At 39.3% G+C, this 14,994-nt stretch overlaps 2 protein-coding genes across 4 annotated transcripts in view; one reads left to right on the forward strand and one right to left on the reverse strand.

The window, feature by feature from the left end:
• Positions 1–2,104, reverse strand: part of mark1 (MAP/microtubule affinity-regulating kinase 1) — a 41,724-nt gene extending 39,620 nt beyond the window's left edge. For all 3 annotated transcript variants that reach the window (XM_061689718.1, XM_061689717.1, XM_061689719.1), the window contains exon 1: positions 1,593–2,104. In XM_061689718.1, coding sequence (XP_061545702.1) covers positions 1,593–1,643 — 51 coding nt within the window. In that variant the 5' untranslated portion in view covers positions 1,644–2,104. The remainder of the gene's footprint in view (positions 1–1,592) is intronic.
• Positions 2,105–5,857: 3,753 nt separating this feature from the next.
• tppp3 (tubulin polymerization-promoting protein family member 3) lies at positions 5,858–14,932 on the forward strand. The gene is made up of 4 exons (XM_061690388.1): positions 5,858–5,875; positions 12,690–12,885; positions 13,185–13,338; positions 14,707–14,932. The coding sequence occupies exons 1-4, from the start codon at positions 5,872–5,874 to the stop codon at positions 14,899–14,901; spliced, it is 549 nt and encodes a 182-aa protein (XP_061546372.1). The 5' UTR covers positions 5,858–5,871; the 3' UTR covers positions 14,902–14,932.
• The last annotated feature ends 62 nt before the right edge of the window (positions 14,933–14,994 follow it).

The raw sequence follows: 14,994 nt of genomic DNA on the forward strand, positions 1-14,994 counted from the left end.
TGAACACAGATGGAGGGATTTTTGCACACACTCAAAACAGTAACATTTAATTATGTAAGTATTCCAAGTACCCCAAAACAGAACTAAAGTGTTCCAAGTAGCAATGGAACACCTGCACCCAAAAATGAGGGGTTCCGTGCGGTTATCGTGCCGTCACCAACTCACCGTGTAAAATCATTTACAACCGTCCAAGCATTTAAGTATTCCAAGCACGTCAAAACATTATAATGAATGCATTCCCCCTACTCCAAAACCACAAAACATTCAAATTCAAGTACCAAGGGGGAACCCCGCACAGACAAAAAAAGGGGATTTGCGTTGTCATTGTGCTGTCATCATGCAGCATGTGCTCTAAACTAGAATGTATTTGATCATCAACATCCCTTCTATTCTGCCACCGTGCAAAAACAAAAAAAACACAAGCACTCAAGTACAGTACTGTACTCTATACACTTCCAAAATCAGAAATCAGGCATTTCAAGCAGCATTGAAACATTCAAATGCATGCAATTAAGTATTCCAAGCACCCCAAAACGTTAGAATGACAGCATTTCAAGTCCCCCCCAAACCACAAAACATTCAAATTATAGCATTTCAAGCACCAGTGGAATCCCTGAACACAAAAAAAGAGGAATCTGTGTGGTTGTTGTCTTGTAATCATGCCAAAATACATCCATTTTTCCAGCATCCCAAGCAATCGGAAACTTCCAAATTCAAGCATTTCCATATTTCAAGCACCCCAAAACAAAAAAATTCGAAAATTCAAGAAAATTCAAGAATGAACACACCCACACACAAAAAGAAGAAAAGGAAGGCTTTTTTTGGGTGGTCATTGTGCTGTCACCGTGCAGCATGACTCGAAACTACAATGAATGTTTATCAACATCCCTCCGACTCTTGTTTAACAATTATGATCATTATTACACATATGTTTCCATCAAAATGTGCAACATTGGCTCGTCGGTGTCGTGTCAGGGAGGGAGGGGGGTAGCTTATGAATAATACCCAGCAACCCCCCCTGCTCCTCCGGCACCGAGCGAGCGTGCAGCTCGGGGCCCACGAGGTGATTGGATGTCACATTGCGATGCTTCCGAGCGAAAAAGTAGGGCAACATAACGACACCCCACCCAAAATATTGACCCCCCCCCCACCCCCCCAAAAAAAATCCACGGTTATTTAATTTCACGTTGCTATATATACACATATATATATATATATATATATATATATATACACACACACACACACACACACACACACACACACACACACACACACACACATATATATATATATATATATATATATATATATATTCAACCACGGAGGCTGACGCAGTGCGTTGTGTTGTGGGCTGGCTTTCCCAGTACTGAAGTGTCACATCCAGGCCAAGTGCACCTTCCGTGCTGGGTTATTCTGGTCCCGGGTGGGTTTTATTCCCGAAAGAGGCGGTAGGGTGAGTCCTCATTGGCCGTGTGCGGTTTAGCCCTCCCTCAAACTAGCTAGCCGCTGCCATTTGCTTCCCCCTCCGCGCTGAAACAACACCTCACGAAACAAACGCACACACAAATAATGTGGTCGAAATGACTTACGTTCTCGGTGTCACGCTCGTTGACCGTGGGCAAAGGCGTCCTGGTCGACATCTTGTGTGAGGGGGGAGCCTGGCAAAGAGGCCGCTCGGCGGACGGGCACAGAGCAGACGCGGCTTCGGGTCCCACCTTCTCGTCTACATTCCCCCCCACCGCCAACCCCTTTCCTCAGCACAAAGCCAAGCCGGCAGGAAGTGCGCAAACGGCGGCTAGCTTAGCGCAGCATTGCCCGGCCAAGTAAGTGGGGCCTCGGCCGGCTCGCGCCCAGATGTCTTCCCCGTGAGGCTCCAAGGTTCCGGGCTTAGGGCTTATGAAGCTAGGCCGGGTCTGACGAGACGAACACCGAGAGGAGGAAGGAAGAAGAGGAGGACGACATGGAGGGAGGAGAGAGAGAGAGAAAGAAAGGGAGGGGCAGGAAGGAAGATGCGCATCTCAAAACCTCCCACCAGGAAGGATGGAGGTCTCTCTCTCTCTCTCTTTTCCCCTTCGTTCTCTGTGTTGCTCTCTCTCCAATTTGTCGCCTCCTCATTGGAGTCACCAGAAAAAAAGTTGACACTGATTTAAATCCCGTGTAAAAAGGTGTGTTCAGAATCCTTGACAAACTGGTTCAAATTCAATTTATGTTTGAAATGATAATAATCGTCGGTCGGGTGGCGTTAATGAATGAATGAAGGGTGCAGCACGACGTTTTAGTATATTATTGTATCGTTTTTGGCTCGACGGGGAGTTGTGGTGCTAATTGTGTGGTAAACATGCTTTTTATATATATATATATATATAATATATATATATATATATATATATAATATATATATTTGGTCGACATTGACATCTGTCGTATATATATATATATATATATATATATATATATATATATATATATATATATATTTGGTCGACATTGACATCTGTCGTAGGACCTCAGTATTGCATCTCATCGGTCACTGCAGTTATTTTATTTATTTATTTTTTTAAGTGCTTTTCCCAAACTGTTCACCCTGGAACATGTGGGGAAAAAGATCAACTTTTCTTTCAAGATGAATATTTTTCATCATGGAGGAAAAAAAAAAGAAAAAAAAGAAAATAAAGTAGGGCATCGCCCCGCCACACACTGTGGTCACCACATTCCTTAAAGACAAAAAAATATATAAATCGAAATATGTTTATTTTTAGATGGGCAGGATAACTAGTACACAGTTAATGGTGACTAAAAGTTGTTTTGCCCATGCATGTTGTATGATTAGTGGCATAGTTACTTTACCCACTGAAGCTTAAAAATATGACATTTGCAATATTACTATTCATTTATCTTAAGTTTTACAACTCATGGTACCGCTGTGATTTTTTTTTTTGCCGTAAATTTGCTATAACTTTGGTGATACTGGAACAGACACGTTTTATTAAGGCGTGCGTTTTATTAAGTTGAACAGAGGCCAGCTCGCGGTCTTAGGAGCTACTTCACATCCATACACTAGTACACTCTTTCTCCTCACTGGTAAGGCAATTCTGTGCACAAGTAGAATGACTAGTACGCAATTATACCTTACTAGTACGTGACTGTGCTTGACTAGTAACACAGCTAGGCCCAACTAGTATGCATGTTTCATGCACTAGTAGCCTCCTGGACCCCACCACTAACACTAAAATGCACACTTGTAGTTTTAAAAAATATTTTATATCATGTGCCCCTTTATAGTAATGCCCTTCCCTTCATTCATTAGTAATGGCAAACGGGGTGTACATGAGTGCTGCGGCCACTAGGTGTCGGGCCATACCAGCAAATGTGAGCAAGTGAAATTTTTAAACATTTAAAAAGTCAAAAGGTAAAAAGTACACGGAAACTAATTAGGTGTAGCCTACCTGCGGGGGGTTTTCTCTGACCCCAGTGAGGATGACCAAAATATGGATGTAATTGTACCTTTAATTGAGTACAAATAAAACAAAAATATAAATAACATTTGTAATATTATTCATAATGTTTATAGTTCATATATTGCATGAATTGTAATATATAGCATCACTTGGAATATTGTTTCTTAGTTTGTTTTAGGTCAGAGGTCGAAAGCAACTCTTATGTACTGAGGGGGGAAAAGTACAACAAAAAGCAAGGAGAAATATAAATATACAATATTGGTACCATTAATAATTATCATAACGTATTTAAAATATTGAATATTCGTCTTTCAGTACCCCCTTGTTTTTTTTGGGTTGTTTTTTTTTTTTTAGTCAGAGATGGAATTAACTAATTCCATGTACTGAAAATATGCACCCAGAAAAAAGTCCCAATTTTTCATTGTATGTATGAATGTGAGTGTGAATTATTGTTTGTTTATATATGCGTGTGCCTTTGCCCAAAGGTCAGTTGGGAGTGCTATTTGGATGGATGGACATTTAATATTTGTGCGTATTTTTAATATCCGTTATAATAAATAATCATATGAATAGCCCAGTGGCTCACGCCCATCCCATCCCACGCTCTTCGTAAAGTAGCTAAGTCACATGTGCTCTGAGTAAATTCCCCACTTACGATGCACTAAAACTACCAACTGAAATGTTGTTTACAGTCCACTCAGTCACTCCTACGACGCAAGCAGATATATTAAATGTCCAAGTTCTGTGAGGCCAAGCGTCTAGTTGGCCGCTGCGTCAGCAGTGAGGCCCCAAGAGTAACAATGGACTCAGCGTGACGCCGCGCATCACAATAAGTGATGATTATGGGACCTGAAAGCCACTGAGAACATTCTGCACGGCTTGGAGGAATCTCAAGTTTATTTTCCAGCCTCCAGCAAGCAACAAAGCTTTCTCTCTCTCTTCTCTCTCTCTCTCTCTCTCTCTCTCTCCCATCATCTTTGTCAGAATAAATGTCAGTGGAAAAAAAAATGTGGTCCTTTTTGAGATAGCGGAACAAAGAGATGAGGTGGTTTCGGCGAATAGGGGTGGGGGGGGGGAGGGGTTCAGACACTGAATCTTGGCATGAAGAGGGGCATTTTTGGAATTCTGCACATCTGATCCCAGAATGGATTTGCTCCCAAACATAGCAGATCGTATCTTTTCTGAGTGCAAACAAATGGAATCGTCGAAATTACTCCACGGTGGGATATTTAGCTGATATGTTTCTATTTTAGATCTGATAATATTTACAAGGCCGGCATCAACTTGCACAACCAAACAATGAAATCTAATGCTACCTCCTTCCAGTGGAACGTGGTTTACTTTCAGGGTCTTCTTTCAAATCAAAATGTTCCAAATAATCTACAGTGTTCCCCTGCGCATTTGCTGTTTTTATTTTGTATTTTAAATCCTATCCTCCCGTTATTTGCTGAAAAACTCACCTCTTTGCTATTTAGTGCCAAGGAACTACGTTGAAGTGAGTTGAGGCGCTTCATGTAGTGCTTTGCCACCATCTTGTGGCATCTGTAGGCAATTGCAAACCTTACGGGGTAGGGTGTCAAATACTCGCAGATTTTCTCTATTCATGGGTTAGGGTTACACTGTCGTGGACCACTGTAAGGTAAATGAATTAAAACGGTTGCCTTGAGATCACAATGACTTGACTTTTTCAAGATCGTGCCAAGCAACTTTCATATGTTGCAGGAAAATCCATCCGACGAATTAAAATCAAGAAGAAAAGGAAGCACAGAAGGTCCCCGACAAAGCTTTAAGTAATAATCATTGTTCCCACAGAGAAAGTACATTATACCTGTGAGTAATGTTGTATGCTTTTTATATGTATATGTTTGATGGTTTATAATTCGTAAGAGCTATGCTAATTTCCGTTTGCTCGTCTATGGCGTTTCGCAATGTATGTTAGCTTAAAGCTAGCACTTTTTTTTTGGAGCAAATTATTATTTTGGCTTGGTTGTACATTTGGGTGTTTAAATATACAATTCTGAGTTTGCTTTTTGTTTTATGTGTCAGTCTCACAGTAAACTTCAACTGGAAGTAACAAATAAACAGCTTATTTGCAGAACCAAGCGAGCAAGAGGTCGAGAACCGGTGGTAAGGAACACTTTGCCTCTTAATAAATTGAAGTGTGCGGCAGGGGTAAAACTCTAATAATAATAAAACCATAATACAGTATATAATAATTTAATAGCTGAGTTGAATTATATATTGTATCACTTTTGCTGCGCTTGACTTTGCAGATTCCACATTATTTATCTTCCTGGGAATCCTCTTGACTTGGACGCATCCGCCCAGGGAACGTTATTCGTGCCTGGGATTCCGACGCCGCACCTGAGCTGCTCTGCTGTGGAATGTAATGGGCACTGACGCTGGTTTAATGAGTGCGTGTACACCCAGGGCCAAATGCAATTACATGCTCTCACAAGCAAGCATCACTGGGGGGAGAAAATAATAAAGAGAGCGAGAAAGAGTGAGACGGATAGCTGTGAACAGCCACGATTCCTGCAGCTGATTATTTATCGGACATACTGGGAAGAGTAGAATAAATACTTAGTATTCTATATTATGAGCCTTTTCGGTTTCAGTGTTCTTTGACTTTTTAGTAGAGCCGCTGAGAATTATAGTGGGCTAATTCCAATTGTTGTCCTTTTGCGGGAGGGTGATTTCAAGTTTTATGGCTGCAATAAAATCAGTGGGATTTATACCTAGGTGATTTATATGGCAATGATTATTTCTGGATGCTGGTTATCGGCATTTTGCCAGATATAATGATTTTTGATGAGCTATAGTCAAAATTGGACTTAAACTTGATTCCAACTAGTATTCATCTGAAAGGTTTGACTTTTCTCTATTAATTTCTGTACTTGCACGACAAAAATGAAGTCAGGCCACTCTAGTTCTTAGTGGCTCAATTCCTCTGTGATTTGATTTTGTTTTTCGAATTGCCTATCCCCCACAAATGCTCTGAATGGAACCTTAATTGAATCGCTAAATTTGTACCTGCCCGATTATTTAGCGTTTTGCTTTCACAATGACCAATACAAGTGATTCAAACAACAGAACTGCACAAGAAAAACAGCCTTTATAAAATAATAATAATAATGCTTTGCTTTTGATTGACACCGTCAAATATAATAATGCTAATATCACGGTACAACGACAAATGGGATAAAGTATCTGTCTTTGTATGCAGTTCAGGAAGGTAAAGCTTGTGAAAAATAAAAATACACTTTTGATTAATATCACATGGATATGTGATACTGATAGTGTAATATCGTCTTTGTGGCGTGAACTTCGTCATACTGAGAGCAATAGCTAAGATTTTGGTTAGCTTAAGTGGAGTACGCAAATACTGTACAATGTCGAGATAAGCTAACAGTTAGCCTAGCTTTGTTTCAATTTCAATTTCTACTACTACTTTCTTCCTCTTTGTATTTCCCCGACAGTCTGGCTACCCCGTGGCTCCGTGCTGCCCCTTACAGGTCAGACTCGGAACGGCATGCGTCGTCGTTTGCAGTGTATCGTTTAACAACAAAATTACACCATTACAAACAACCACATTTCTGCTTGAGAAAGGTGGTAACGCTTGGCAAGGCAACAGCGTGCGCCCTGCTCGGACAAGTCAACAAAACCTTGCTGGTATGCCGAATATTTTTGGTAGGCATAGATACGAGGCCGCACGAGGAATTTGATCAGGCGGCGAGCCAGCCAGCCAGCCAGCCAGCCAGCCTCCAGCTCGTTATTATTTCCCAGCAGCCCCGGCGGTAACACACGCTCAGGCTTCTATTAAGCGCCTGGCGCATCCAGAGGCCTCCACCCCGACTCCTCACCTGTCCTCACCTGCTCGTCTTGACGGCTGCCACTCATGCATGTGCTCACGCCCACGCATGCAGTGGCCATCTAGTAGAAAATATGGAGTTAAAAAAAAAAAAGGAAAAGTAGTATCTATCTATCTATCTATCTATCACCAAAGCAATCACATTGTTTCAATCATTTTAAAATGATCTTTTTTTTTTTTTTTCAAATTACATTGGTTCAAGCGGCACGGTGGGCGACTGGTTGGAGCGTCTGCCTCACAGTCCTGAGGACCGGGGTTCAATCCCCGGTCCCGCCTGTGTGGAGTTTGCATGTTCTCCCCGTGCCTGCGTGGGTTTTCTCCGGGTACTCCGGTTTCCTCCCACATCCCAAAAACATGCATTAATTGGAGACTCTAAATTGCCCGTAGGCATGACTGTGAGTGCGAATGGTTGTTTGTTTCTATGTGCCCTGCGATTGGCTGGCAACCAGTTCAGGGTGTACCCCGCCTCCTGCCCGATGACAGCTGGGATAGGCTCCAGCACGCCCGCGACCCTCGTGAGGAGAAGCGGCTCAGAAAATGGATGGATGGACATTGGTTCAACAACATTACCATTAATTCATGATTTAATGACATTGATTTGATAACATTAAATTAATTTTGACTGTAATTACACATTCAAAAACAATACCATTCGATCACATCAAAATGAATCCATAAATAAATTCATATTGAATCATGTAATATATGAAACACCGTTAATTTAATGATTTAATTGATTATTTAAATTGATCCAATGACATGAAAGTAATTAAAAATCTGATTGAACAGATTAATTCAAATCAACATGAATGAATAATTTGATGACTTATCCTCCCCCAGAAAATGACACTAATAAATAATTTAATTAAATAGAATTAATCTAATACCCTTCATTAATAATAATTTAAATAAATTACATACCCTTGATACAGAAAAATTTATATTAATTACAAAAATGCATTAAACAAATCTACATTGACAAATTAAAGTATATACGTACGTTATGGCTATACATACTAAACATATGATATGAGCAATATTACCTCTGCAATGGCACCATTTTTGATGCAGCTCTCATATGGGATCTGATTAGATCGCGCGTGTCAAAGTCAACACGCTAAACGGGCCCTCTGACAAGAATAATAAAGATTAATAAACCTTGTAATTGTGTCATAATTCAAATGCTTCCTTGGCGAGCTCCAAAAAAGAGAGAGAGAGAGACAGAGAGAAAAAAGAAGAAGGACGAACAGGTTTGTGGTGGTGCTCTCCGAAGACCGGGCCTATTAATTGTCGGGATATAATTACACTGTCTCCACCCCCGGGGGCCTGTCTTGTTGAATCAAAGTAAGAAGAACGGAGGACAACAACTGGGCTATGTTCCTTCCAGTACGTGTACGTGGATGTTTGAATTTTTTTTTCCAATCAGATTTTGCCTCTGTGTTGCCATGTGAATCTAATCTGCCGAAGGCCTTCAGAATCAGTTTTGCAGCCCGATGTGGTGTAACTACTGAATATTAGTAATTGGGATTGTTTCTTCAACCGATCTGATTTCAAATTCATCCTCAAGCTAGCATTTTTCCATCCTCTGATTGGTCGGTCAGAGCAAAACTTGTTACAGCTAACTTTCCTTTAAAAAAAAAAAACAATCCTTGATTAAAACCCTAATTTGAAATCTTAACCTTTGTTTGGAACCCGAACCCTGCCTTGAATCCTTGCTTGGAAACGAAAGAAGGTGCTCAAAGACGTAACTATTTTTCCATCCTGTGATTGGTCGGTCAGATCAAAGCTTGTTACAGCCACGTCTGTAGCAATCTGCAGATATTAAAACACTAAATAAATAGCATCTCTGGTGTTTTTCACTTACTTTAATTCATTTTTTAAATGTTTTTGTCATGTTATTAGAAAAATATTGATGAAGTCCCCAGTGAAGGCCCAGGCACCAAATGTCACCGAAACAACATCATCATGCGCTAACGGGCTAATGAATGCTAAACATTGCAGACACACAAGTGAAGAGTGGCGTTCGTTAGCAACGAGGCTAACGGAACACGAGAGGAGGTGTCCTGACTGGTCCGACGTCATTAGTATCGTCGCCAATGTTGTGTTTCATTCGTGTGTTGGGGACGTACTGTAACAAAGACTCCTTTCTATTTCCCCTGATGTAAGTTGACTGGAAATCATGAGGCAATGGTTACAAAATGTTGGTCTCATTGTGCAATCACATAAACAAATCTCAAAACAGTTTTGGCTTGAAATTCTCATTCGAAATCCGAACCCCGGCCTAAAACTTTATGTTGAAACCCTCACTGTGGCTTGCAACCCTAATTTCAAACTCTAGCCCTTGTTTTAAACCCAAATTTGAAATTCTTACGCTTATTTGACACCCTAATCCTGTTTTGAAACCCTAACATCTGTTCGAAACCCTAATTTAAAACCCCAACCCCATCTTGAAACCCAGACTCTTGTTTGAAACCCTAACCGTGGCTTGATACCCTCTTTTGAAACTGTAACATTTTGCAACCCGAACTCCTGTTTGAAACCCTAACCCATGCATGAAACCCTAACCTTGGCTTGAAACATGATTTTATAACAATAACCCTTGTTTAAAACCCTACTTTATAACACTAACCCTTGTTTAAAACCATCACCCTGACTTGAAACCCTAATTTTGGCTTGAAACCCTAACCCTGCGTGACTTGTGACCCTTTTTCTTTGGGGTGTGGGTGGGGGGGCAAAAGAAAAAAAAAAATCATTGATTGATCATTTGACGGAACGCGGTGATCATAATTGATGAAGTGCTCCAGCGCACGCAAAGTCACTCGCTAATGATCTCCTGAGTGGGATAGTCATCCAAAACATGAACGGTTCGAAAGTGGTGCAAAAAAAGCGAAGGTGATGGAGTGGAGGGAGGGTAAAGGATCCCCCCTGGGTGGTTGACTCACACGCTAACTGCAAAAAAAATAAAAAATAAAATAAATAACAGAGCGGGGGCTAAAGATGGGAAACAATGACACATCGCGGCTCGTCTTACAAGTTCCACATAACACAACGCGAGTAATAACTTACCAGCAAACCACTCCCAACATTTTCTAAACAAGCGTGTGTGTGGTTGGGGGATTTAGGACAGGATGACCACTTTTTTTTTCAGACCGATACTAGTACCACTATACCACTATTCCTTTTGATGCGTTCTATTTCCATGAACGCAATGACGGAAAATTGTGAACAAACACCTTTCTTTTCTTTACCCCCCCCCCCCCAATGTTTTGAACCACCACAGAGTAGCCCCTTCTACTGGTAAGGAGGACTTACTAGATGTCAGATTTTTTTTTTTTTTTTTTTTTTTGCCTTACGTATCAGTGGCTGGTATCGGCGGTCTCCACAAGTACCCAATACCAGGTATCGGTACTCGCCCATTCTTCGATTTTAGTTTCGAATGTATTTGGTGGTTTGAGTGCGAGCATTCATGACTTCCTATTTGCATGCTAAACATATTATGCAAATGAGCATGCAAATCAGCTGCTCTCTTGTCCAGTAAACACACACGTGTGTGATTTTGTGCACGTGTTTTTATGTGGCAAATCATAATCCTACTGTGTTTGCGTGTGTGTGTGTGTGTGTGTGAGAGAGACCTTCACTTTGTGTAGTTTTAAAACACATAAAAACACACTCACGATGAACACACAAAATATTCATATAAACATGCACATGCACACTCGAATGCAAATTCACAGATACACCATTCACGCGCACACAAAAACTCATAATTACGCACATGCACGCACGCACCCACGTGCAGATTCACAAGCGAACACACATGATCCCTTAATTGACGTATCTCGTCGTTGTTCGTTTAGGGTCAAAGCAATGTAAACCATGTGGCCTGCTGTGACGTCATATACGTGACATTGATTCACAAAAAGAACGTTTTAAAACATTTTCTCTGTGTTTGCGTTTTTAGTGCTTGCGCTTGTTATGAATGGGAGTTTTTAATTGACTTCTTCACCACATTTTGAAAACAACAACAACAAATAAGGTTTGTCGAGTAAACCTATCAAAACACTACGCAGTGAAAGGGAAATGTCTGATGGGATTGTTATCAACATCAAATGATCATGTTTTCATTTAAAATGTCATTAAACAAATACATATTGCCTATTCTGGATTCCGGAAAACTGACTTTGCGGCTTCCGTCGGTTTTCAAAGTAACCAATCCGAGCTAGTGAGGCGTTCACGTGTCATTTTCCACCTCGGATATTGTGCCAATAGAGGTTTCGGTCATTCTTGGCAAAGCAGCCAAACAACTTGATGTAGTATTATTGACTAAGCCAAAAGTTTATAGTATGATTTATTGTAACATTAAAAATTTATCGATAAAAACATTCACGATACCTTGTAACATTCCATTTAAATGTTTTTTGATTTTTCAAATAAAAATAAAATATATATGTAGTATTGATAGCTTAATTTGTTTTCTTTTTTCTACAATTTTTAAATAGACATAACCTTGAACCTGGATGACATTTTCATTCAAAGTATTCAAACGGCCAAAAGTTAATAGTATGATTTATTGTGACATTAAAAATGTATTGATAAAAAAAATTCACAATACCTTGTAACATTTGACTTAAATGTTTTTATTTTCAAAATAAAAATAGAATATGTATAAACGTAGTGTTGATAGCTTAACTTTGTTCAAATTTTATTTTATTTTTTACAATTTTTAAATAAACAACCTTGAACCTGGATGACATTTTCATTCAAAGTATTCAACATAAAAGTAGAATTGTCTTCTTGAAACATTCAACTTTTTCAGTTCATTTTACATTTAATTTGAAGTGTCATACCTTCAAATCTACATTTTTTCTGGTTCTATTAGTACTTCTCGTTCTACATTATATTCTACTATTTTTCTGTTTTTTTGTGCCTGTTACACTACGTTTTACTGAAGTGTTTTCTATTTCCACTTTTTCTTGTTCTACTACTTCTGGTTCAACTACTTGTCTCTTATTTCTTGTTCGACTTCTACTTGTTTTACTCCTTTCTGTTTGACTTTTGCTGGTTCTACTCTTTGTTCTCATTTTTTCTGGTTTCACTAATTAGATTTCTTCTGGTTCTACTAGTTTCCCTGTTTCTTGTTCTTGTATTTTTTTTCTGTTTGACTTCAACTTCTTTTACTACCCTTTGTTTACTTTTTTGAGTTCTACTTCCTCTTGTTCTACTTCTGGTTCCATTTTTTCTACTTCTACTTTGTTCTACTAATAGTTGTTCTATTAGTCAGTTTCTTCTGGTTCTACCTTTTTTGGTTCGACTGCTACTCTTGGTTGTGTTTGTACTTTTTGTTGTGTTTGTTGCAGGCCAAGCGATGGCCGAGAGCGTGAACTTAGAGTCGCTGTTGTCTGCATTCAGTCGCTTTGCGGTCCACGGCGATGCGCACGCCAGCGGACGGGAACTGAACGGGAAGAACTGGGCCAAACTCTGCAAGGACTGCAAGATCATCGACGGCAAGAACGTCAACGGAACCGACGTCGACATCGTCTTCTCCAAAGTCAAGTGAGAAATCTTTCCCAAGCAGTATATAGTGAGTCGGGTCAAGATCTGGACTCGAGTTAGTCTGCACATGAGCGTCTGGGGGTGAGCTGTGACCTACAGCAGGTCCTTGCAAGTGTTCTCATTTTGTATTTTGTGTTTGTCAGATATATGAAACAATTTAGTTAGGAACTTGGTCACGGAAACAAATTAAAATTTTAAGTTCGCTCAATAAAGGATGGGAAAGACTGGTGGCCTGAAAGGTGCTCTCGGCCTCCATCGAGTCATTTTGTATGCTTGTGTGTTTGTGTGTATTCGTGTAGGCAGAAGTCATCCCGCGTGATCAACTTTGACGAGTTCCAGCAAGCTCTAAAGGAGTTAGCGCCTCAGAGGTTCAAAGGAAAAAGTCGTGAGGAAGCCATCACGGCCATCTACCAGCTGGCACAGGCCGCAGAGCCCAGCAAAGTCGGAGTCACGGTCAGAAAAACTATATTGGAAGAACTAAGCAATTTTCCACAAAAAAAATAAATAAATCTGATTTAAAATATACTTTATCTAAAAGAATTGGACAGAAAATACTAATTTGGTTTCCTAAATTACATCTTTTTGGGGGAAAAAAAACTAAACATTTTCTCAAATGAACAACTTTGATGAAGAAAATCTGACTTTTTTTCTAAAACAAAAAATTTTATTGAAAAAATGTTTTAAAGTACCATTGCTTGAAAAATAGGACACCCCCCCTAATATTTTCATAAATAATTTATTTCTTATTTCCTTATTTATTTCCACTTATTTATTTCCAAACTTATTTCTTATTTCTTACTTATTTCCAAAAAGAAAAAAAAACATTTTGAAATACAATCCATCATCAAAAATCCTTCTCCAAAAATTATTTGAAAAAAATGACCAAAATAAAAACATGTTATAATATTATACATTATTATATTATAGTAATATTTTTCTCAAATACACAGCACTTGAAATAAAGTCAAACTAAATAAGCTAAATGTATTGAAAAAAAGTATCATTCTCTGAGAAAAATTTTTTTTCTAAATAATTCAAACGTTTTTTCTGATAATGCACAACAGATGTAAAAACTATATATTGAAAAAAAATCTGACTTTTTAAAAATACAATTTCTCAATTTTAGAAAACAAGATTTTTAGATCATTCCAACTATTTTCTTGGAAAAAAGAGAAAATGTTCTTACATACAGTAAACAACTATATTGAAAGAAATCTTTCTTGTGAAACAAAAAAATCCTCAAAATCATTTTCAATACATTTTTCAAAATATTTACTTTTATTTACGTATTTGAAGAAACTTGGATAAAAAAAAAAGGTCCTTAGTTTTTCCCTGAAAAAGAGTTAGAGGTCCATGGTTAGCTTCAGCATTGGCATCAACATTATCGTTAGCAAATCATTAGCGTTTGTATTGGCATTAGGATTAAAATTAGCATTAATGAGAGGTTAGCATTAGTATTAATAGTGTTACTATTAGCTTTGATGTTAGGTTGCGCATTGGCATTAGTGTTGGAGTTATGTTTGGCATTAGCATTTGGATTAGTGTTAACAAAGCAAAGCATTCTGTTTGGATTAGCATTACCGTTAGCATTGGAGTTTGTTAGCTTTAGCATTAAAAGCATGAACAGCATGTGTGTTATGTTAGGGGTTAGATTCCTTAAGGGTTACTGTTAGCATTAAGGTTATAGCGTTAGGGTTAACATTAGTGTTGGTGTTAGCATTAATAAGTTTCGGGTTGGCTCGCACATATACATCCAAGTGTAGCAAAAGTCATCCTACTGTGGCGTGTACTCCAGTGTGTTGTTGTTTTTGTGTTGTTCAGAAGTCCTTGAAGGCTGGCGCCGTTGACCGTCTGACGGACACGTCTTTGTACACGGGGTCGCACAAAGAACGCTTTGACGAGAGCGGACGAGGACGAGGACGCGAGGGACGAGAAGACATCGTCAGTAACTCGGGATACGTTGGCGCCTACAAGAGCGAAGGAACGTACGACGCCAAACTAAAGGCCGACAAATGAGGGCAACACACGCACGCCAACAGGAAGTGGAGGCAGCCTTCAACTTTGACCCTCACCTGTCACTGTGTGCGTTACTTCCTGTCTGGTGACTAA

Source organism: Phycodurus eques, chromosome 11 (genome assembly GCF_024500275.1).
Source record: "Phycodurus eques isolate BA_2022a chromosome 11, UOR_Pequ_1.1, whole genome shotgun sequence".
NCBI classification, from domain to species: Eukaryota; Metazoa; Chordata; class Actinopteri; order Syngnathiformes; family Syngnathidae; genus Phycodurus; species Phycodurus eques.